Raw genomic sequence first — 25,322 nt, 5'->3', positions numbered from 1 at the left:
ATATGCAGGAGCCACCCTATATCTTCTTGCCACCTGTCTGGAGACTGCCGGCGAAGAGAGTGGCTTACGCCAGACGTCCATAACTGGCTCCAAAATAGCCTTATTAAAAGACAACAAAGGCTCACTGGTCGAGGTAGGCAAATGTAACACCTCCGTCAGAAGATTAGGTTTATACTCAGCAGAGGGCAACTGCAAGTCCAGCAACTCTGCGGCCTTCTTTATTACAAGATGGTAAGGAGCCAGTTCCTGCGGTGGAGAGGATCTAGTGGAAGAATGCTCCCACTCCGGAGTTGTATCGAGACCGCTAGCCTCTTGAATCCCCTCAAAGTCGTCAGAAGAAGTATCCACCTCACCTTCTTCCACCTCTTACCTATAACGCTCCTCTTCCAAGACTCTCAAGGCCTCTTTCCTTGAGCGGATCCGAGCAACAGGCGCCGGCGGTGCGGTACGTGGAGTCGGTGGAACTGAACGTGGAGCCGGAGGTGTAGGAGTTGGCGGCGCCGGAGTCGACGGCGCCGGACGCGGAGCCGAGGGAGTCGTCAACGGCGTCGAGGAAGGCTCCGAAGAAGGTCGATCTAATCGAAGCCGAGATGGATCCCCAGACGGCGCCGGAAACTGCCACGAAGGCGCCATCGGCAGAAAGGGCATAAACGGGTCCTGAGCATAATGCTGCGGCACTCCCAGTGTGTATGCCATAGGACCAACGGGACCAGAAGGTGCGCCGGATGGGAAGGCAGCCCGTTGGAAATCCCATACATTGCATTTAAAAAATGCGTCGAATGCGCACCCGGAGTCGGGAACTGCGGGTTAAGGGATAAATCCCGGATCCGGCTGAGGAGTACCTGGAACCGGAGCCGTAGTGTCCTCAACAGGCGCCGCAGGATCATCCAGCTCTGGAGAAGGCTCTTTTTCCTGTTCTTACTCGACCTCAGAAGCAGAAGAGTCCACTGGAACCGGTGACTGCGCTGGTGACTCTGCCGGTGACTGCGCCGTTGACTGCACCGGGGACCGCGCCGGAGTCCGCTTCGGCGAAGTAGATCTCTCTGGAGACTTAGATGGAGAAGGAGGCACATCCTTACTTCGACGTCAAGGCGAAGTCGATCTCGACGCCTTGTTCTTCGAAGACCGGCGCCGAGAGGAATGCTTCCTTTTCTTATGGTGTTTCTTCGACTTCGAAGAATGCGAAGTCGACGACTCCGGTCTCGATCTCTCCTTCTTCCTACCTCTCTTCTCCTTCTTAGCCTTGGCCATGAAAAGCTTCGCCTCCATTTCCTTCAAGGCCTTGGGATTCATCCTTCTGCAGCTGGAACAATCCTCCACGTCGTGGTCTGAAGAAAGGCACCACAAGCAATCTTCATGGGGGTCTGTCATCGACATGTGGCCCCCACATTCCCTACAAGGTTTAAAACCCGACTTCCTAGTCGAAGACATGGCAATTTTTTCAACAGTAACACACTACACGACTACAAAGTAGCAGGAGAGTGCTGAAAAACCGTTGCGCGTCGACGGCGCGGAAAAAAGGGAACTGACGTCATCACGCCGACGTGGCTCTCTTATGTCTCCGGTGACGTCATACAGAGTCGCGAGCGGAGCCGATGCATTATGACGTCGTCCACGTCGGCGTAGAGAACTGGGGAAAAAGGTTCCGTGGAATGCTGGCGCAGGGGATATTCACAAGGTGAGGAATCCACTGGCAGATGTATCCATCAGAAGTTTAGTCCTTTCTTGAGGACCTCATTTTCAGTTGGTGTTAGAATTTTGTGTGAGAGATTGATTATATTCAGTTCTTGAGGATTTAGAACCACCATTTCTATTTCTGTTTCCTCGGTTGTCTCAATCGGTCCTTGGACCAAGTGTCCAATTTTTGATCCTCCCTTGCCTCTCTGACCTCTCCTTGTCTTTCTCTCTGTATTCCTCTTCCCCGGCCTCTCCCACGACCTCTTTTCGGTCGATTGTTTTTGTTTTGCTGCTCCAAAGCCATTCGCATTTCTGTTAAAAAATTGGTCTTTTTTCTCATATCTGTTGATTGTTGGGGATCTTCAATATCACTTAAGTCTGTACTTGTTAGGGAGTCTAAACTCGATTGTTGGTTGGTCGTTTCCAGTTGCGTTCTGCCTTTTCTTTCCTCGTATTGTCTTCCAAACGTGAAGCTCCTGCCTTCTTCAAAATCTATTTTGTCACGCAGGAATTTATGTTGTTTGCGGAGCTTAACTCTTTCCTCATGTTTTTCCAGATTTTTTAGTATATCTGATTTGAGTTTTTGGAGGTCTTCACTTAGAACCATTTTATTTATTTCTTCCTCCAAGTTCTTCAGCTCCTTTCTCACTTCTTTTAAGGCTTTATCAATATGTTTGACTAGGATAATTATTAGTCCCATTGATGATTCTAATAAATGTTCTCCCCATTCTTGTAGAAGTTCCCCACTCGTGTCCTGATGGCTTGGCATTAGCATTAGGCAGAGACCTCTAGGGATTCTCTTGACTTCCACATATTTCAGCAGAGTTATGAGTTCCCACCATTTGTTTATTTCTTTTTTGGATAACCTTTCCCAATATCTGAGTTTGTCTTTACTATCACACACTGTGGTAATTTCTCCCCTTTCGATTCTTGTTGTATGTGTGACTGTGAATAGATTGGCGCGCGAGTTATAGTTATCTGAACTAACTATAACGGGGGAATTTCATTGGTTTTTTACGAGTGAAATGTCCACCTAACTATAACATGTGTGAAACCTATGGTTTTTTAAGTGAATTTGCAAGGTTTTTTAAATGCTAATTCCTAACTATAACGTGTGTGAAACCTATGGTTTTTTCAGTGAATATATATATATATATATATATATTACCTACTGGCGGTCGCCAGTAGGTAGTTATAGTTAGGACCCCTTTTCCATAGGGAATCCGCAACATTCTATTTTGAATAACTTTGGCGCCGGTCGATGAATCCTCGCGAATTTCTCAAAATAGGTGGGGCGCTACGCTCCGCTCCTACCCTGAAAGTCTCGGGGGGATTCGTCAAGCGGGGGCTGAGATAAAAGGGGGGTCCCAAAACGCGTTTTTCCCATGCATTTTTCCATAGGACCTTTAGACAGAGCTACAGCCCGAACGGCTGAACAGAATTACTAGAAATTTGGCAGAGAGGTAGTCCCTAGGTCAAGGAAGTGCCTTTTGTAGGTTTGGTGTAAATCTGTTCAGTAGATTCTGAGAAAATAGCCTTTAAATCAATATATATATCTGAGCCCGCTTACGGTACGCTTACCGTACGCTTACCGTACGCGTACGGTGGCGTGCGCGAGCGCGATTCAGATTGGCTCTTAGATCTTAGTAAACATTCGAATCGGCCGAAACCAGGAAGCGGCGTCCGCCATTTTGTCTCTCGCACTGAGTGTTATTTATCAAACATGATGCCCAAAAACATGTTACGGGGCTGTTTTGACAACTCCCTCCCACACAGTCATGTTGAGGGAGTCCCCAAACATCCCCCAAGAGCAAAAACGTTTTTTTTTTTTTTCGGCAATTTCGGCGAGTACGCTTACCGTACGCTTACCGTACGGTTAAAAAAAAAAATAAAAAATAAAAACACTATCCACACTTACCCCACCCCCTGTGCTTTTGGTGGCCGCAGGCCACCAAATGTGCAGGGCTTATTAAACCTGTGAAAAAAAACTAAATTTTGGCAACATGAAATTATAAAATCGAAATAAAAAAAACACTATCCACATTGACCCCACCCCCTGTGCTTTTGGTGGCCGAAGGCCACCAAATGTACAGGGCTTATTAAAGTTGCTAAAAACCGTGCACGGAACGAACTGCGTTAAGTGGGCGCGCACGCCTCGAATGGCGTAAAGTACCTTAGCATTTAAAAAAACGTACAAATTCACTGAAAAAACCATAGGTTTCACACACGTTATAGTTAGGAATTAGCATTTAAAAAACCTTGCAAATTCACTGAAAAAACCATAGGTTTCACACATGTTATAGTTAGCGGAAATTTTACTGATAAAAAACCAATGAAATTGCCCCGTTATAGTTAGTGCTGGCAACTATAACTCACGCGACCGCAATCTTCTGCTGATGACATATGTGTCTTTATAAAAAAAAATATTTGTAATATATGTATAGCTAAAAATGTATGGAAGAAGACATGGGCAAATAAGTGTCTAAATACAGTATTAGCATCAGCAGAGGATTGCGGTCGCGTGAGTTATAGTTGCCAGCACTAACTATAACGGGGCAATTTCATTGGTTTTTTATCAGTAAAATTTCCGCTAACTATAACATGTGTGAAACCTATGGTTTTTTCAGTGAATATATATATATATATATATATATTCACTGAAAAAACCATAGGTTTCACACATGTTATAGTTAGCGGAAATTTTACTGATAAAAAACCAATGAAATTCCCCCGTTATAGTTAGTGCAGGCAACTATAACTCACGCGACCGCAATCCTCTGCTGATGCTAATACTGTATTTAGACACTTATTTGCCCATGTCTTCTTCCATACATTTTTAGCTATACATATATTACAAATATTTTTTTTTCATAAAGACACATATGTCATCAGCAGAAGATTGCGGTCGCGTGAGTTATAGTTGCCTGCACTAACTATAACGGGGGAATTTCATTGGTTTTTTATCAGTAAAATTTCCGCTAACTATAACATGTGTGAAACCTATGGTTTTTTCAGTGAATTTGCAAGGTTTTTTAAATGCTAATTCCTAACTATAACGTGTGTGAAACCTATGGTTTTTTCAGTGAATTTGTACGGTTTTTTAAATGCTAAGTTACTTTACGCCATTCGTGGCGTGCGCGCCCACTTAACGCAGTTCGTTCCGTGCGCGTTCCGTGCGCGCACAGTGAGCACGCGGTGCGCTTCGCGCACCGTGCGCCCACTTTACGCAGTTAGTGCCGTGCACGCACGGTGGGCACGCGGTGCGATGACAAAGCAAGAAAGCACGTCAACAAATCTGTTTCTGCTTTCCTCCGTGACTATGGTATGGGTGCCATTTACCACAACAACTTGCGTTATGACATGCAAGACATTTATAGAGGAGATGGTGTGCACTTCAATGATGAAGGGAACAGAGTCTTCCTCTTGAACCTTAGACTCTGCATCGGTACTTACTTGTAGGTACCACTAAAAAATCATTTCATAAACACAACGGCTCTTTTTAGAGCTCCCTAATATCTAAACTCTTAAATCTGCTTTTCATTTTTATTTTTTTTTTTTTTCTACCGTACGCTTACCGTAAGCTTACCGTACGCGTACCCCGTGATTTTTTTTAAAATCAATAAATGTTTTCTTTGTACTTTACAGTCCTTCTTTGACCCCCTCACAAATGTTAGGGGGTCTGTAACTCTCCTCATTGCCCCCTTTCCTTGTTTTCACTCTTTTTTTTCAGAGTGAAATACACAAAATGGCGGCCGCCGCTTCCTGGTTTCGGCCGATTCGAATGTTTACTAAGATCTAAGAGCCAATCAGAATCGCGCTCGCGCACGCCACCGTACGCTTACCGTAAGCGTACGGTAAGCGTACCGTAAGCGGGCTCAGATATATATATTGATTTAAAGGCTATTTTCTCAGAATCTACTGAACAGATTTACACCAAACCTACAAAAGGCACTTCCTTGACCTAGGGACTACCTCTCTGCCAAATTTTGAGTAATTCTGTTCAGCCGTTCGGGCTGTAGCTCGTTCTAAAGGTCCTATGGAAAAATGCATGGGAAAAACGCGTTTTGGGACCCCCCTTTTATCTCAGCCCCCGCTTGACGGATCCCCCCGAGACTTTCAGGGTAGGAGCGGAGCGTAGCGCCCCACCTATTTTGAGAAATTCGCGAGGATTCGTCGACCGGCGCCAAAGTTATTCAAAATAGAATGTTGAGGTTTTCCTATGGAAACGTGGTCCTAACTATAACTACCTACTGGCGACCGCCAGTAGGTAATATATATATATATATATATATATATACATATATACATATATATGCATACATATATATACATTTATATGTTAAAATATACACTTAGCTTGCAAGGAGATAATGCTGAATATTTGCCTCCCACCCTGCTCGGGAAATCCTGGGGCAACGACGGACAGAGCGGGGCCTCCTTAACCTGAGCCAGGTTCCATGGTAGGTGAGGTGAAATCCCTGATCACGCTGGGTGATGCTCGCACCCTGTGATATAGAGGATTAGGACTACGTGAGGTTGTATTTACTACTACTTCTCTGGTTTTGTTTAGTTTCACATTTTTTCACACGTACCATTTGAATTCCATCAACTGAATGCAGTAGCATAAATTTATATAGGTCCTGAAGAAAGCCGTGGGCTACAATCCCTAGAAGGCCGAAACATGTCGACCCTCATTTAGCAGCGACTAGTCAGCACTGCTGGTTATTTTTATTTATTTTATTTATAAATTTATACCGCGCTAGAATCGACTCTTGCATAAGAGTATCTCTGCGCACAGAAAGACAGAAGAAGAAGGTTGGCGACTACAGGTGACGGGAGAAAAGAAGGCGCACCACAAATACAGCGAGTTTCCAGCTAACGTAGTGAAAAATGACTAAAATAAAAACGTTTTGAGTTTTTTTCGAAAACTCAAGAATTCGGAACATTGCCTTAACTCATAAGGAAGATTGTTCCATAGGGTCGGGCCTGCCACAGATAGAGCCTTCCCCCCTTGTCTACTCTTCTTAATGGTCGGTACTTTAAGGTGAAGTTTACTGCTGGATCTGAGGAGTCGAGTAGGAATGTAAGGAATGAATTTATCTTTCCAATAAGGAGGACCAGTGCCATATATGGTTCTATGGATGAGACAGCATGTCTTAAACCTGATCCTTTTATAGACTGGGAGCCAATGTAGTTTGTCGAGAAGAGGTTTAGAAGGAGTTCTTGGGGGGGCATTCATCACCAGTCTTGCCGCAGTGTTTTGTATTACTTGGAGTTTAGCTAGGACTCCCTGATTGGCCGACAGCAGGAGTCTGTTGCAATAGTCCAAGCGACTCAGCACTAGAGCCTGAACCAAAGTCTTTCTGATGGAATCAGGCAGTAGTGGAAACACTTTACGTAAGAGCCTAATAGCATGAAAGCATTGGCCAAAAACCCAGTTGCCATGTTGCTTGTAGGTAAGTTCACGGTCAAGACGGACCCCTAGATTTTTTACGACCGTTTTGGGTTCAGGTACTTGTCCCAGTTCACTTGGCCACCACTCCGAAGTCCACAGATTTCTAACCTCCCCAAAGAGCATTACTTCAGTCTTGCTTACGTTGCATTGGAGATAGTTCGCTTTCATCCAATTTGCAACAGCTTTCATGCCGTTTGAGAAGGTCTCCCTCACTTCGTCGGTCAGATGTTTAAAAGGGAATATAAGCTGCGTGTCGTCAGCGTACGAGACAGGTACAAACCCGAATTCTCTCAATATGTTGGCCAGGGGTGCCACGTAGATGTTAAACAAAGTAGGGCTTAGACAAGAGCCCTGTGGCACCCCCTTGGTGATATGGGTTTATGTTAATTGAGATGTGTGGAGTGAGTTGAATTACATCGTACTCTGCACACAATCCCTTTTTAGAATTCACAGTTCTTTTGTTGCACTGCACTTCCACTTTGTCTGGTGGTCACAGTTTTTCACGTGTCTTCTTGACGCTTCTCTATCAACCCAAGGGAGCAATAGAGCCTTTAACTAGTGAGGCAGTCTCTACGATCGAGAGACACACCTCTGTTCTAATTGGATACCATGTGATATAAACTGATCATGAGAGGTGTCTTTGCTCTCATTATTTGTCTCATTGGTTGAGTAAGTTTGATGGTTATCCATGCTCTGCTCTGACAACGCATGGGTTGATTGATTCTACACACCTTATTCCTTTTTGAATCTTTGCGCTGTCTACTATTAGACCCCCTATTCTTTTATGTGTGTATAGAATATTTGCGGCTGTGATTGGAGGATAGCAATCTGGTAACCACTGCTATCCTCCAATCACAGAAGTTCACGACGCTCTGGAACACCTTCCATAACTGTGATTTACTGCCAGGAAGAGACACTAGTCTCTGTTGGGAAAACTACAAAGGTAGTTTTCGTTTTTAAACTAAGACACACTCTTCAACTGATGCCAATTAATTATGCACCTTAAAAACTTGAATACACACAAACTGCTGCCGAGCAGAGATGATAAACTCAGCTCCGACAGTGCCTTAATCGATAAACAACAATTCTGAGCTAAGGATATATCAATTTGTGTTAGGCAGCTGCCGAGTTGAGACTGTATTCTCTACTCAGATACTACCTGTAAAACTTAACAGTGAACACTACCCCAGTAAATAGGAAAATGCTGAATCGAGACGCTAGTTTCCACTCTAACACTGCCCAGAATTTCTATGGAGAAACACTACTAAAAAACAGGCGGAATTTAACCTAAGAACCGCCCACAAGGAGACTCACAAAAGAACACTACTGTCCACTAGCACAGCTCTAACTTGCCTCCACACGAAGAAAACTAAAACGACGCCCTTACACAACATCATTATCCACACTAACACAACAGAGCTTCAAATAATCCTTCCTACCAGATTAATTGTCTCAGTGAATAGCGCAGAGTAGAATTTCACACGCCGAACATTCCACTCTGAGCTGCAGAGGGAAATCAACCCATGCTAGGCTGGGGATCTTTAATGTGCTTTTTGGCAGCCATGTTAGAATTCCTCTTACTCCACTTCATCCTCCGATGATTTGATTTTATCCTTTCTGGAGGGCAGGAATTTCCTCGCAAAAGGATTGCATTAACTGTTTCAGCTCTGAGTCTTATTGTTTTGGGAACAGTTCTGACCCTAGGAAGCTCTTCTGTATTGATCAATGCATCAATGTGACTTCTACAGCTTTTTCTAACTCTGGACGCCATCACAGCTACAGAAGTCAGGAGCTTGCACAACAGCAATGAGTAACTGTGCCTGCCTCAGTGCCAACTGTCCACTCCAACCCCACTACCCCTGCCTTCTTACCTTTCACTTCAACCACAAATTACAAAAATGGTCAAAATACCAATAGAGCAGGTGGATGGATGGATGGAAAAGCAAGATCACGTCTACATTTGGCAGATTAAAAGCTACCAAAAACTGCAGCATCTAGTTTTTACTTTTTATCTTGTACATGGTTTCAGACAACAAATTGTTGAACTCTCTGAATGTCATTTAGATAGTGCCAAATTATGGATAACAGCTCCCTGCACTTGCCAGTAAGCAGCATATTGATTTGTATTGAATACTTCTCATATGGTGCGGCTCTATATCCCTTCGCAACACCAATTCTTCACCCCCTTTTGAACAGAATGTATCTAAGTATCACATTATACCATCCTATTCAACCTCTCACGACACTAGGAGCATGATGTTCTATTCCCAGGTAAAACGAGGGATGTCCAATGTGTACACTGGATGGTTTGCCGAAGGGAATACAATTTGCAATGTGACTGATGTACTAATTGGTCGCATATCAAATTGTACCTTCGTAGGTCATCGGACAATTCGCCTAGTGAATACTAATTAGGCAGGTTACACTTTGTGACCCCATGTGACTCTCTTCAAATACAGGGATGGAGGCATGGAAGGGATAGCAGGCCTCCATCTCTGCATCAGCATTCCCAAATGGAAAAACTTATTTTTTTTTTAAACCAGATAATGTACGTTCAAGGAACAGAAGCTGCTTTAAAGAAAACACTTCCACTTTGGAAACAAACTGGGGAGAAGACAGTGTTCACTGGAACACTGCCTACAGTCCTACAGAGCTGCTGGAATGATTCTCAAAAGAGAAGCTGTCCCACTTTGAGAATCAGATATCCCACCAACTTCAGGTTTGTAACTGATCAAATATTTAGGGCTGCAGTTGCAGCCTCAACCCAGTGATATATTCCACTGAAAATCCCAAATAGGAAAGGGATGCATTTCACTCCCTCCAATGCAAATCGCAATGGATTAAAAAAAACCATCCTTTTACTAATTGCATAGACTCTTCAGACTCATAAAAGGGCATTTACATTTTAAAAAGGTTTTTTGGGGTCGAAAACCAAGTGTTTGCTCAATAATAGCAATAATGTCTAGGGCATTCTTGATCCATCACAAACACTCAAAAACTGGAACTTTTTAGGGTAAGGGTAAACATTTATAAGCATGAAATTTCAAGTGCTCTATTTTAATTATTCACATCTCCTCTCTGAACTTTACCTTTATATTTGAAATACTTCCTTGAATTGTTGGTTACATGAGCTGAGAGATGCTAATACAGTGTCACATACTTAGTCATTTTCATATAAGGAACAAATTACTTCATCCCTCCTAGAAAAGCAATTGCCACCAGTATACTAGGACTGCATAGATACATAAAAACAGAAAGATCATCTCTGGTTGAAAAGGTTCAACCAGTTTTACAAACAAAAGATGAATTGAAATTGGTAGACATGCATTTTCACATTAAATAACACAACATTTGGAAAGGAGTTACATGTTTTTAAATAAACTGCACTTGACCTTTAAGGCAAAACAGCACTTACTTGATTTCAGCAAAGCAGCAAGCGTGTCCAAACAAACCCTGTGCATATGTAACAAGAAAATAGCATCTATTAGTAAACCAATAGTGCACAACATCATTTAATACAAAGACTGCATTCCGACATTCTTATTTTCATATATTATTTAACAGTGCATCTCTATACACGTTTACAGATATGCACGGTTAAGAGCACACCACCATAACTAAGGGCCAGATGTATGAAAGTATCTTGCGTTCGCAAACAGTGCGATTCACAAAATTCGCCCATTTGTGAATGCAAAATGGCCTTTTGGAATGTATGAAAGGGTAAACGTTCGCAAAATTGCTAATAGCAAAAAATGTGAATCCTTATTTTGCGAATACCAATTGTGCAAATCACAAACTGTGAATTCGCAAATTGGTAATCGAAGACCAATGTATGAACCATTCGCAAATTGCGAATGATCCAAAATTCGCAATTGTGCACGTACAAATTAGAACCTATTCCCAATCAGGTGGTAACCAGGTGCAAACTATTTTAACAGGCCCAGAGGGCCTCAGAATGTTTCACAATGGCAGCACTGTACGTCATAGAAAGGAGGATGAGAATTCTTGTATCAGCACAGAGGAGGAGACAAGAACTCATTTCTAGAGTGCGCCTAACACTGTTTCAGCAGACAGAGGAAGAAATCCATAACAATTATAGATTAGACTCCACTACAATCCTAGACCTGACTGATAGCTGAATTTCAACCACTTCTGCAGCATCATACTCAGTGGACCAATGTCATTCCCACACATGTGCAGGTCCTATGTTCACTGCACCTTCTAGCTTCAGTGAGCCACGAGAGAGTGATAGCAGCAGCAGGAGAGGTCTTCCAAAGTGCACTTTCGCGCTTTTTCAATGCCTTCTTGGACGCAATGGTCAAGAGGATACGCCATGACATTATTTGCCCCACTACGCCACAGGAATTGCAGCAGACCAAATTAGATTTCTACCAGATAGCCCAATTCCCCCATGTAATTGGGTGCATTGATGGTATACATGTCCCCATTTGTCCCCCCTCAGGTAATGAGTACGTATTCAGGAACAGGAAATCCTTTCATTCAATGAACATCCCGGTCATATGTAATGCCTGACACATAATAACTGACTTAGTGGCAAAATTCCCTGGCAGCACACACAATTATTTCATATTCAGACACAGTGGTATATACACACGTCTCCTTGGGGGTGAATTTGGCGAAGGATACCTGCTAGGTAAATGCATGTAACATAGTCTGGTAGATTCTCTGGATATGGTGAACCAATACAGTGACTCATCTATTGCCTTTTACACTATAGGTGACAGCGCATATGCTGTACGCTCCTTCTACTCACCACATACCTGAAGCCTGCATCTCAAAGATAAGGAAATACAATGCTGCGCATAAGTCTACACCCAACATTATCAAGAGAACCTTTGAATTACTGAAGAGTAGGTTCCCCTGCCTACATAAGAGTGGAGATGCCCAGCAGTACAGGCCTGAGATATGCTGTAAAATTGTGGCCACTTGTGCCATGTGGCACAACATTGCGACTTCCAAATGCATAGCAATAGACATATCTGATCCAGACACAGATGATGAAGATGGGCAATGTAAGGCATGGCAAGCTGGAGACGGATCAAGAGCAGCAGAGGGCCGACAACGTCGTGCAGAAATCACACTGAATTATTATTAGGGTGAGTAAAGATGAGACAACACACTTCATGGCTTATTAGCTACTGTGTTTTATTCACCTTAATCTCAGGTAAATTGTATGCACACAGCCATCACCATGTTAACATGTGTGTAAATTTGTATGACAACATAGGATTTCAAATAAACATGCACAACATTCTGCACTGAAAATCATATGCAACAGGTTACCTTACCCATTGCCATACCTTGGTCACATCACTATCTACTTTTCCACCTACATGGCCACAGTGCGTCTGGACAGGACAGCTGTGGCATTGCTCAGACGGTTTATTGCCTTGATGTAACCATCCAAACAGCCTAATAGGTGAGGACTTTGGCTGCTTTTGGAGGTATGCTCCCTCTGCATGGTGTTACAGAGTTCTCTAATGGCTTCTGTCATGTCCCTGAGGCTTTCAGCATTTGCTCTATGGCCCTACGCCACTGTGTTGGTCAACTCTCTGATGCTGTCCTTAATGTCCACCATGTTGTCCTTCAGACATACCAGCTGGGTTTGCATTGACCACATGTCTTTTAATTGCAGGCGCTGCACCTTCACCATTGTGCCCTGCAGTCCAGCAAAGACAGAGTAGCTCTCTCTTTTCTCAGCAGCACCGTGCACTCTTGCTCTGGGTCTCTTGCTATAGGTGTTGTGATGCTGCAAGTGGGACTGCTCACTTTGGGTCTGTGCCTGCTCATCTGGCCTCGACTGCAGCTCTTCCTGGGTGTCTTCGCCTTCCACCTCAGACTCCTGTAGTTGGGACACAGTGTACCTGCGTGTTCTTGGTGCCGGTGTTGTTGGCATTGTGGTAGCTGTCTCTTCTTCCCCTGCCTGTTCCTGGGTCTCCTCTGGCTCATGTGTTGCTGTGTCGTGTCCCTGTGGCACTGGGGTATCTGTGAATGTAACAGAACTACTTCAGTATGATGTGTGTACAGCTTTGTGACATTTAGAATTTCAATGAAAATGGATTTGATCTACCAAAACACGGTGTGTTCATTGGTCACTTACATGTGGTTCTCAACTGCGCCTGTGCGGCTAGAATTAATTTTTTATCTTGTGTGCCTGACTACATCTCCCATGATGCATTGCTGGGTGGTAGCCAAGAAGTGGACTGGAGTTTGTTTTTATAAAAATGTTTCTCGCCTTACTAAGAGTGCATTTGTGAATTATGGGGAAAGTGTAGTTTAGCATGCATCCTACCTTGGCTGGTAGTGGGGGTGGCTGAGGTGTCGATGTCCGTAACATCACTGATGGACTCAGGCTGTAGGGTCAACTCCACCAAGTCCTCAAGGGGCATAGACGCAGGCCTCGGTAGATGGTCCTCCGCCGGTCTTCCTGGCGTACGCATGCCTGCTTGCCACCATCTCCTTGACCGCAAATCATACCAGAGCTTGCGTAAATCTGCAATGGAGCGCTGTGTGACCCCTACTGCACTGATTTTGTGCTTGGATGTTCAGCCACATTTTCCTTTTCTCTGACCCTGGTACATGGAGGGCTTTTTTACTGATTAATCCTGGGTCTTGACCATTCCCTCAATTAGGATCTCCAATTCTTTTTCACTGAATTTAAATTTTCTTTTACACCCTACAGCCTCCTTTGCCTTCTCCTGTGATGCCATGCTGGGTATTTGTGCTTGCCTCTGCAATCTGGATGTGCTCCTGAGTGGTGTGCTCCTGCTCTCAGCCTCCTACACAGCCTCAGGCCCTCACGAACAGCATGGGAAACCTCACTTCCTGGTTGTGAGGTCATCATGCTGCATCAAAATAGTAGATTAGCAATTTTGTGATTCTTTAAATTGCAATTCTTTAAATTGCGAATCTGTATTTGCAAATGCAATTTTTACTGAATCTGTATTTTTGGAATAATTTTTTGATACATTGCATTTTGTGATTACAAAATAGCGATTCTGTAAAATTTGCAATTTGGGAATCACAAAATGCTTTTTTCATAGATCTAGCCATAAGTTCATAAAATAATGCAGGTTATGGTCACGTAAAAATACTACTCAGACCGACATGGGTCTGGGAACTTCAATTGTTTCTTGTATACCAGATTGTACAGCCTTTAGACAATTTTTCTGACTGACATATTGCTTTCACCACACAGTTGCCTTACCCAAATTTTTGGTTGGGATATCAGGCCAAAGCCAGAATTTCGGAGACGATGAAGACAAATTTGTCCCACAATTTGATGAGGACAATTGGTATGAAGACCTACAGGATGCCAGTAGTCTGGACACCTCACCAGATACTGGTTTAGTCTCTCTCCCTTGTTCTGCCACAGAGGAGAGTGCCTCTGTTGCAGTGGTGATAAGAAGAGCTGCAAAGGTCTTTTACCTGCAAATTGCGATTCCTTAAATGCAATGCATGATGAAATCGTAAATAGTGATTTCGCTAATAGGGGCCGCAAATTACAATTTGAACTTGATGGTAATTTGCAAAAACTTTGAAAAATGCACTAAAGTGTATTTTTCAAAGTAGTAGGTTACACACACACATGCCCTTGGGGCATGTGTGTGCGCAACATGTGTGCACAGATCAATTTCAGGGGTGCAACAGGGTGTCCTTTTGACACCCTGGCACCCTTGAAACTGCATTCGCAATTTGCGAGTACCTATTGGGTACTTGCAAATTGCACATGCGCATGCAATTTCCCATTCATTCCTATGGGCCTGTAGGCCCATAGGAATTAATGGGAAGGCATTCCTTAATTGCGACTCGCAATTTGTGAGTCGCAATTAAGGAATGTTTGAGAATCGCTAATTTTAAAGCGATTCCTACATGCATAGGCTCTTGCAATTCCTAAATTGCGATTCCTTAATAATCACAATTAAGGAATCGCAAAAGCCTACATTGATGCATGTGCCCCAAGGTGCCTACTGAACCCCTCTTGCCCTTTAATGAGGCTCTTACAGATATGCTCTTGGGCACTTGAGAAACACTGCCACCACCCCGGGTCAACAGGTAGGTCGCTCTTCAGCACAGACTAGCTCCAGGCAACCTTGAATTTTTCACGCAACATCGAACTCCAGAGCTTGGTGGTTCAGGTGTCCACCAATAGGACAACCTAAATGCCTTTCCTATGAATCCTCCTGACCAACAATTCACCCATACAGAAGTGTTTGGCAAGCGCATTTTTTTTTCCGCCAGCCTTGCCGTGCATTCAGTAAATGCAAGCGGTGTTCTTGGTCTCTACACTCATTCACTATGGGACATGGTTGGCCAGATCTTACTCATGGTCCCAAAAAGTCCTACAGGCGTCATTAGCCCGAACTACTGAGGATGGCCAGGATGTGGCAAAATGTATTATCTGGTTTGGCCTGGACACGAATGATTGCTTGTGGATGAATGACTGGCAAAAGTGTGTTGCTTCGGCACCATACTTGGATGAGATCTATGGGCTTCTCAGGGGATGTCCGGGAATCCCTGATGGATATGCGATTCGATGGCTTGCACCTCTTCGATGAGAAAGCAGATTTGGCCCCAGTGCAATTCAAACCGAGTCACACTACAGATAGCTTATTGGGTTTCTCTAGACTCACCAGTTTCCCTAGCACTTTCGCCCATTTCTGGGTCAAGCCAGGAGTTTGGCATGTCGAGAACATCAGACCATGCCACCAGCACAGCAGGTTCCTCAGCCCTTTTGAGGTCTAGGAAGCAGCTCCCAGATATCGGGGACAATGCTCAGCTCATTCCACTGCCCTTTCAGCAACTACAACTTTAAAACCGTCTGAGTGTGTCTTTTCTGGCACACAACCGCCCTGTAAGAGACAGGATCTGTCATCATGTAAAGACATTATCTTTCATTGCTTTCTGCTCTTCTGGACTTTTTACTCCCCATCAGGGTGGCTGACAGAGGACAACATGTCCATTTTGCTGCAGAAAGCGAAGGTCCTTTTGACCAAAGGGGCCAGAGAGAGGGTCCCGGGTCTGGAAGCAGAAACTGAGCGTTACTCCCACTACTTCCTTGTGCCTAAGTAGGGGTAGCATGCGTGTGTCTTTCCAAAGGAGCACGATGAAAGCCAGGTATGGAGCAACGGAGACACACAAGTAAAAAATTATTATATATATATATATATATATATATATATATATATATATATATATATATATATATATATATACCAGATAATCCACTGCGTCTTACTTTCCAAATATCAGGACGAAAGAAAGCACTGGAGCCGCGGCCACAAATCAAAGGTGTGTTTATTTAAACACTAGGTCCGACGCGTTTCGGAGTTTACTCGCACTCCTTTATCACGGGCAACAGACTGTGTTTGTTTTGCATAGTTAAAGTGCCAGTGCTGGTCACGTGCAATAAACATGGTGAAAATACTATCACTCGTATTTAACACAACCACTTATGCAGTTTCTGTGACTTGACATACAAAAAACTTTACGTGGTAAAACATATGCTGTTGAAAAAGCAAAAATAATCATTGGCAATGTGCTGCATATTTTTCATAGTATGATGCTTCATACAGGGTTATTGAATAGATCGAGCTTTATCAACTCGCAAGTGCACGCATCACAATTGGCGAGTGAAATACCATTACTCCGCTAGCTCCCAATTGGCAGCTTCGCTTGACCATCGTGCCCCAGTGGGCTAAATCAGTAGTCAAAAGAAGTTTATACACTACCAAATCTGAGCAGTGTTGGAGATATGCTTAAGTGTTGCGGGTAAAAAACACTTATTAGAGCCATGACAAAGACATATCAACATTGCTAAAGGTACAGCCTTGCGCGACCGCAATGCACAATGTGTCATTTCAGATGTCATCATTGATGTCATGAGTGATGTCACTGACCATGTCATAAGTGATGTAATATGTGACGTCATCAGCAGTGCATTGCGGGTGCGCAAGTTATAGTTACCTGATCTAACTATAACGTGGAATTTCATTGGTTTTTTACGAGTGAAATGTACAGCTAACTATAACCTGTGTGAAACCTATGGTTTTTTAAGTGAATTTGCAAGGTTTTTTAAATGCTAATTCCTAACTATAACGTGTGTGAAACCTATGGTTTTTTCAGTGTATATATATACAGTGTTCCGTCGCCTCGTTTGGAGGCGACGGAACACTGGAAGCTGATTTATTTCCGTGCCTTCGGCCGGAAGTAATTGGACTGTTTTCTTTCCGGAAGGATTGACACCGTCGGCCCCCCCGCAGCCAGAACAGAACAACCAGCCCGAGGTGCTCTCCTCGGTAAGCAGTGACGGAGGACGCGCCAGCCGAGGGTTGAACATTTCAAGGTAGGGGGTTCTACGGAAGTGCGGGGAGAGTGGAAGTGCGAGTGACGACGAAAGCGGGCAGCATTAGCAAAGTAGCCTGTAACGTCCGACCTCATTATTTAATTAAAGCAAATTGCAATATGTCGGCAGACACGCTTAAGGACCGAGAGGCGGCGGCCTCAGAAATTTTTAGTAACATACCACCAAACAACATGGGCAGTCAGCAAGCGGCGGACATTTCACCTAACACCAACATCAAGGATAAGTTCAGGCTATTAGAAAAATTGTCAAAATCGGAACAAGGCAAATGGTGGGAAAACAAGTCTTTACAGCGCTATTTGGACGTCAATAGAATCCCGAGAGGCCTGAGAATTTTAATAGCCCCCAGTTACGACCAACCAAATCCAAATATGATGAGGGACTGGGCTCAGAGCAACCTGGATTCATCCAGAAAGCTTGTCGAAATATTGGTCAAATATGCGGAAATTGACCGAATAGCGCTGCAAGAAAAGATTGAGACATTGAATGAAGAGATCAAACAAATGAATAAAGGAGATGAGGAAAAGAAACTAAGAGAAGGGATGGCGGCACGCCTAAAAAAAGAAGAAGACAAAATCAAAGAGCGCAAAGCCTTCAAGTTTCACCGCGACAGAGTGGACTATGAATCAGGCCGTATTTTTACTTTTTCCAAAAAATATGACGTTATGAAAACGAAAAAAATGACCCAACAAAACGAAACAGGGAATGAGACATCCATGCGTAGAGCTACTCACATATCCATATCTACTTCAGATTTAAGCTCCAATTTGGAAAGTGAGGCTGAACCGGATGGCCAACCCCCAGCTCCAAAACTAATGGCACAGAACCTATCGCCAGGGGAGGAAATGAATTTTTTAGTGGAGGAACGGAGAGCCACGCTACGCCCCAGGACTCAAGAGAATGCCAGAGGAAGAGGCGGAACCACAAACGGAGACAGAGGAGAAAGGCCCGCAGAACGGCCACCAAACACCAAACAAACGAGAGGGAGAGGGAGAGGCTGGTGGAAACGCAATTAGATAACGACGTAGCCAAAACAATCATCAACCTCACAAACATCACCCTTTCCAAAGCAGAAGAACAAATTCTGTCTTTAGGTCTCTCTTTCTGTCCCGAATCAAACTTCAACTATGCTAACACCAGGATGGATGTATATAGATTTATAAGAAAATTAAAATTAAAAAAATACCATGAATTAAAAGCAAGGTCATCAAAGCAAGAAGAAGATGATCAAAATATCCAAAAAAATCAAACAAATAAAGAAAAAACCCAAAAGAAAATGAAAACGGCAAACACACTCACAATGGAACACTCGCAAATGTCGGAAGATCCGCTTCTTGAAACTTTAATGGAACTACAGGATGCTAACTACACTACAAGGTCAGCAGCAAATGTCCAAGTTTCAAATCCGGATGAATCAAGCCAAACTATGAGTTCCCCGACAGGTGTAGCATTACCAGCTGACAGAAAAAATACACCCTTCAAACGGAAATCAACATTTAATCCTATAATGCCAAGAGACAGTATTGACATTTTTAATGAGCAAGTTACCAATGAAATTAAAAAACTGAATTACAAGCAGAATCAAAGAAATTTGAAATGGCATCCCAAGGACAGGCGTCTTAAAACATTATTGACCAAACTACAAAATAACAAGAATGTGATTGTCAGAAGTGCAGACAAAGGAGGCAATATTGTCTTATGGGATAGAACACAATACATGAAAGAAGCACTATCCCAGCTAAATGATAGAACTTGCTACAAAATCAGCAATTGGAGTGCTATAAAAACAATCCAAAATGACTTTTATGGTAAATTATTGGCATGGAAATGCGCAGGAACGTTGACTATGGATGAATACAAATTCATTCACAAAGAAAATCCTACTATACCCAACATCTATTTCATCCCGAAAATACATAAAGATGCCAAGAACCCCCCGGTCGACCCATCATTTCGGCTCAAAATAGTTTGTTGGAGAATGCCAGCCAATATATAGACTTCTTCCTTCAGGAACTAGTACAATCATTACCCACGTACATAAGAGACACAAGCCACTTTCTGCAAAAAATTAACAATTTTGAATGGCATGAGAATTATCTACTAATGACTTTGGACATAGTGTCTCTTTATACGAGTATAAGGCATATGGATGGAATAAGAGCTTTGGAATATTTTCTAGGGAAAAGAAATCCTAGACTTTCTGCACACAACATGATGATAAGTGATTTAACTCAATTTTGTCTGCACAATAACATTTTCCTATTTGATAAAACTGTCTACCAGCAAACACGGGGCGTGGCGATGGGGGCCAGCTTCTCTCCCAGCTATGCATGTCTTCACATGGGCTGGTGGGAGGAGCTGGTCCTCGGTGTGACGCATCGTTCGGTGGTGGAAGAACATGTCAAATTGTTATATAGATATATAGATGACATTTTTCTTGTTTGGGATGGATCTTTGCAGGATGCTGAAAACTTTATTAATAGCCTCAACACAAATGATATCAACTTAAGTTTTCCGGCAACAATCGATAAGCATAGCTTACATTTTTTAGATGTGGAGGTTTATGTGAATAATGGTAAATTGGAAATAAAGGTTTTCAGAAAATTGACGGCAGGAAATTCAGTATTACATTCATCGAGTTTTCACCCACGCCATTTGATTAACAGTATCCCCTACGGGGAAATGTTAAGAATCAAACGTATCTGTAGTTGCATGTCTGATTTGCAAAAGGCACAAGAAGATTGTAAAAAAAGATTTCTAGCAAGAGGGTACAACACAAAAACCATAGATCAAGCTATTGCAAAAACGATGAAACTAGAGAGGGAGTCACTTCTGGTGACCAAACCTAAAAAGGATGCTACTAATGAATTGCGATTAATTACCACCTATAATTTACAGCACAAAACCATTAGAAGTATAATACAACGCAACTGGCCAATAGTATTAGATGATCCCATAATAGGATCACTGCTGCCAAAAAGCCTAGGATTAACCTTCAGAAGAGCTCCCTCAGTAAGTAACAGTCTAGTTACAAGCAGCCCAGAGGTGATAGAACCGATAAATTGGCTCTCCCAGAGAAAAGGGTTTGTGACTTGTAAGAGCTGTAAAGCTTGCATCCACGGCACTGGTAGAAAAACCTATAAAACTCCATTTAACGATGAAGAGGTGGAAATAAAAAAAGCTTTACACTGCAAATCGGACTACGCCATATACGTTTTAGAGTGCACCTGCAATCTTAAATATGTAGGTAGCACGAAACTTCCGGCTAACAAGAGAATCCTGCAACACCTTAGAGCTATTATCAACAAGGACCCCTCTTACCCAGTCGCCAGACACTTTCAAGATAAACACAATAGCGACCCTCAATACCTGTCATACTATCTGATTGATGCTGTACCTAAAAATAGAAGAGGAGGGGACAGGGAGAATGCATTACGCAAACTTGAGACCCGATACATTTTAAACCTAGACAGTAAGATACCGGGAGGTCTCAATGCCACTGAGGATCTTTACACCTGTATTTAAACGGGTTATTCTCTGATGTGCCAGCTTTTGCACAATTCAGTTGGTTAACATACTTACAAGCGTTTATACCCAGGTAACAAACAGTTTCCAGTCCCCCTCAACACAGATTTATATATATTTATTTATATTCATACTTATAGTTATATATACACATATTCTATTTTTAGACAGATCGAGTCTGTAAACCGATGTCACCAGGCTAGCTCCAACTACTGTCTGCCGTTTGATGCCCCTGTGTTTTGATTAAATTTTAAATCACATATAAAAATAACTTTTTTTCTTTCATCGAGCACGTGGTGTTACACTACACAGTATTTCAGCATTTAGTCATGGTTAAGCAACATCGACCTGGATTACGTTGCCTTTATCCCAAAAGTTATTTAAACTAATAACGACGCCCCCATGCATTTATGCGGTTACAGTTCAAAGGGGATAAACGCCAATATTGAAACGTATTTTTTATGATGTATATGATAGAGCTTTGTTTTAAACATGAAATTTTAGAGCCATATTAGGCACATTTAAATTTTATGCATTGTGATGCGATTATTTATTAATGTGTTTTTAACGCTTTTCTATTGAATGATTTTAGGCATTCATGTCTGTAATATTATTTAAACCTGGAATCAAACCTATTTATATCATGTCCAGTGTAGTAACAAAGTTCATATACACTCGTACGTTTTTAAGTATTTTTACTTTGGAATCAATTAAGAGTATTTTGTTGCTTTCCATGCTGCTGTTTGCACTTTGCACTTTGCACTTTTGACACTATAAAATGGCGGTTGAAGCCTAGAAGCGTTGTCATGTGATCAAGGTCCAGGAGGGACCGAAACGCGTCATGGCCGACTAAAGCAAGGAATAAATGAATTTGCACTGAACTGTGGTCCGTGCCTGCTTTTTGTATCCCGGAGACTGGGGAGAGGAGTGAGCAGCTTAATTGCATATATATATATATATCCAACAAAAGAGTGTCCACTCGGAAAGAGCCTCACTGATGGTATATTTTTCTTTATTGCAGGTGCAGCTATATATATATATCCTCTGCCTGGAGGAGTCCCTCTCTGCCAGTCAAGTGACTCATAGCATCTCAGGCCCATAAGGTGTCAGGCATTCCATCTACATATAGGGCAATCTCAGGCATGACGGATCCAACTCCTGGCATACTGAAGGTCATATATAGCATACTATGGGCATCTTAATATGCTGATGCCCACCCAGCATGATGAAGGACCTGGTATAATTGTATAAAATCTTAGTCTATTGTGGGTAAACATGGCATGCTGGTGCAAGCCTTTTTTATCAAATTGTTCAAATTCTTAAAAATGTGTATCCATCCCTGGTATAATGGTGGAAAAAAACTGGCATATGACAAGCATTTCTGGGTTGTGATGGCTCTACATGAATATGTAAGGCAGAATCTGCTTTTATGTGGTAATAATACATCTGAGTACTTGGGGAAAATATATAAGGGCCCTGAACATGTATTTATTAGGAAATAAAATGTGTATTTTGAAAATGAATTTATAAATACAAAATGAAAAGCTTGCCTTTGATAGCAAAATGTGTGCATTAGCAAAAATACACATGCTGATATTTAGTCACAAAATGATTTCAATTCCAAATTATATTTAAAACCAATCCGTTGAGAGAATTCATGCTTCTTTCAGGAAACCTATTGCTGTAGTTGTTTGGGCCCAGTGGGTTCTTGCAACTATGGCTGTAATTTTATGACTGAAGTGAAGCATTTCATCCTCAAGGTTGATAACGCTTTAAATGACTCCCTTGTCCTTAAGACAGGTGCAATTTGTCAGAACTTATAAAGTTTATGTAACCTGAGCAGTAGCACTGATGTATTAGCATGTCAGATCTGTCCTGCTCTGCTCTAATAGTCTGAGAATCGGGGATCTGTGTAACCTTTAATTATATCACTCTCTTCCTTCCAAGTCGATTCTTTAGTCATAATATATTAATGAAAATCTGTTTGCAAGGGGCAGAGTGAGAAAATTGAAAGAAAGTAGAACACAGAAGTGAAGAAATTACTACCCTCTTTTTGAAAATGGCACTCTGTTGGGTAATTATGCTGAAAAATGCAACATGCTGCTACCTTTTAGTGAGGTTTTTTGGGGAGGGTGCGCAGCAGCACTTTGCATTGGGAATCAGGAACACATCATGAGTGTCCATTCCAAATCTATAATCTGGCAGTTATTTTGGGTGAGAACTGCACCATTTGGTCCCATATTTTTACATTTTCTAGCTGAAGTATTTATTCTTGCGTCCTCCCCATTTCTTTGGCAACCCTTTCAGAGAAACCAGACGTTTTTGCTTCAGTCACTGCAATTCCAGATAGGTATTCACATCACACCCAAAGTTCACAAGACACCAATGTCCACATGATAAGAGCCAAAATCAAATTGTGGTCAAAGTCCTGAAGGCAAACAGGAAGCCATTCGAGGCAGGGTATCAAGAGCCAAAAACCTCTTAACAAAAGGAGACAAAAAGGGGGCGTGGCTTGCAGACTAAGATGGTGGTTGTATAAGCGGCGAGCTCTGGGCCCGGGGCACCCAATCCGTTAATTAATCCATTGCCTCGCCCATTATCACCGACTGGCTGCGGCATTGCGACTAAGGGAAAGCTTGAGGACCATCGAGCGGGCACTGCCATGGGCCGTGGTGGACTGTTGCGCGTGATCTGGCCCGCACAAGATCCTGACGGCGTGCCGGTCTGGGCAAGGGGAGTGGCCTTGGACGCTTTAAAATACCATGGTTTGTGACGCCTGCCAAGTATGAGAAGGCCCCCTACAGCGTTGGACTGCTTAAAGCGACCTCATCTCTGCGGTGGGGGTAGATCTACGGTGCGATAGGAGGATCGTCTTTCTCTCTCTTCCGCCCTCCTAATTGACATTAAGTTGCATAGAAGGTGACCTCCCGGGGCTTTCATTGTATATAGCCCTGCACCGGCTCACGCTGGATGAGACCTCCTTGGGCCCTGCGCTCTGGCCGGGACCACTTGCCTGGCCGTGACTGTACTGTGGTACAATCCACATTGGACTTGGTTACCTTGTTCTGAACTGTGGAACAGCAGCTGCCGCTGGGCATGGATGTGGCCCGGACATCTGAGGGCTCACATTGACCGGACGTGGCACTGCCCGAGCAGTGAGTTGTTGGCCGGGCTCCGGCCTGTGTGGGGGCTTGAATATGTGACGGGCCTGCACCAGGGAGACAGAAGTTGGGACATTGACCTTTCCGGAGGCGGAGGGTGGTTGGGTGGACGCTGGCACGTTGTGCACCCACGGGCGTGACCTCTGACTCTGGCATGATTGACTGGGGATGGTGTTTGGAGGCGGCGGAGGAAGTCTGTTGCACCCCTGCTTGTCGTAGCACCTGTCCCGTGGGGTGACAGCAGTGCCTCCACGGGAGGGGGTTGGGTAGTGGCGGCAGGGGGTGGCGAATTCCCCCCCCCTGCGTTGTGGCTGGGCCACATGGACACTGAAGTATGTGTGGGGCCGTCTGTTTCCGCTGGTGGCTCCCCCCCCCCCCTTTGTGAACCGTCATAAATTTCTGGGGGGGCTTCAACACAACTATACACTTGGAAACAATCACATGGATAGCCCAGCACTACCACCGGGCACAGCACAAGACTCCCTAGTACCCGTATCCCGAGACATAAGGGCCTATACTGCTTTGAGACTGGCGTCGTCCTTAGTGCATTTGAGAGCTGTGAACTTGGAGGGGGACTGGGCGCCATTGCAGACCCACTTGGTTACTCTTCTGGGGCCTGACTTCATTTGTACCTATGCCCAATAATTGATGGGTACAGCATTTTGAGTGGCATTCGGTTCCGCAGAGTTGACACGTAACACATACCTGACACCGGTAATAATGGGAAGGGTGAAGACCAGGACGGCTTCGAGGTCTGGCAGGTCCTGCTCCCCCCTTTTGGAGACCTCGTATTGGCGCTCTTGGCGGACGGAAGAGGGGGCCATGTCCACACCCTTAGTTGATAAGCTGGACATGATCCTGCAAGAAATTCGAGATTCTAGATCTGCGCTCGAAAACCAGCTGGGCACGATCTCGGTGGAGCTTAATCTGCTCAAAGACGACCGCAGGAAATTGCCTGATAAAGTCAAGACCAATGAGCAAACACTTGACACAGTAGTGCCCCAGCTGAAAGAACATGATGAGCAGTTGAAACACATGCGCCACCAAATCTAATCCTTACAGGCCCGCACGAATGATGCAGAAGGCTGGGCTCGACGTAATAACCTCTGAATCGTGGTTC

General features: G+C 43.5%; 1 protein-coding gene across 2 annotated transcripts in view; it reads right to left on the bottom strand.

The window, feature by feature from the left end:
- Positions 1 to 25,322, bottom strand: part of AGTPBP1 (ATP/GTP binding carboxypeptidase 1) — a 1,256,713-nt gene that overhangs the window by 722,069 nt on the left and 509,322 nt on the right. For both annotated transcript variants that reach the window (XM_085633101.1, XM_085633102.1), the window contains one exon: positions 10,548 to 10,585. In XM_085633101.1, coding sequence (XP_085489227.1) covers positions 10,548 to 10,585 — 38 coding nt within the window. The remainder of the gene's footprint in view (positions 1 to 10,547; positions 10,586 to 25,322) is intronic.

Source organism: Triturus cristatus, chromosome 2_1 (genome assembly GCF_964204655.1).
Source record: "Triturus cristatus chromosome 2_1, aTriCri1.1, whole genome shotgun sequence".
NCBI classification, from domain to species: Eukaryota; Metazoa; Chordata; class Amphibia; order Caudata; family Salamandridae; genus Triturus; species Triturus cristatus.
The sequence above is the reverse complement of the archived record's forward strand: the minus strand, read 5'-3'. Positions and strand labels throughout refer to the sequence as shown.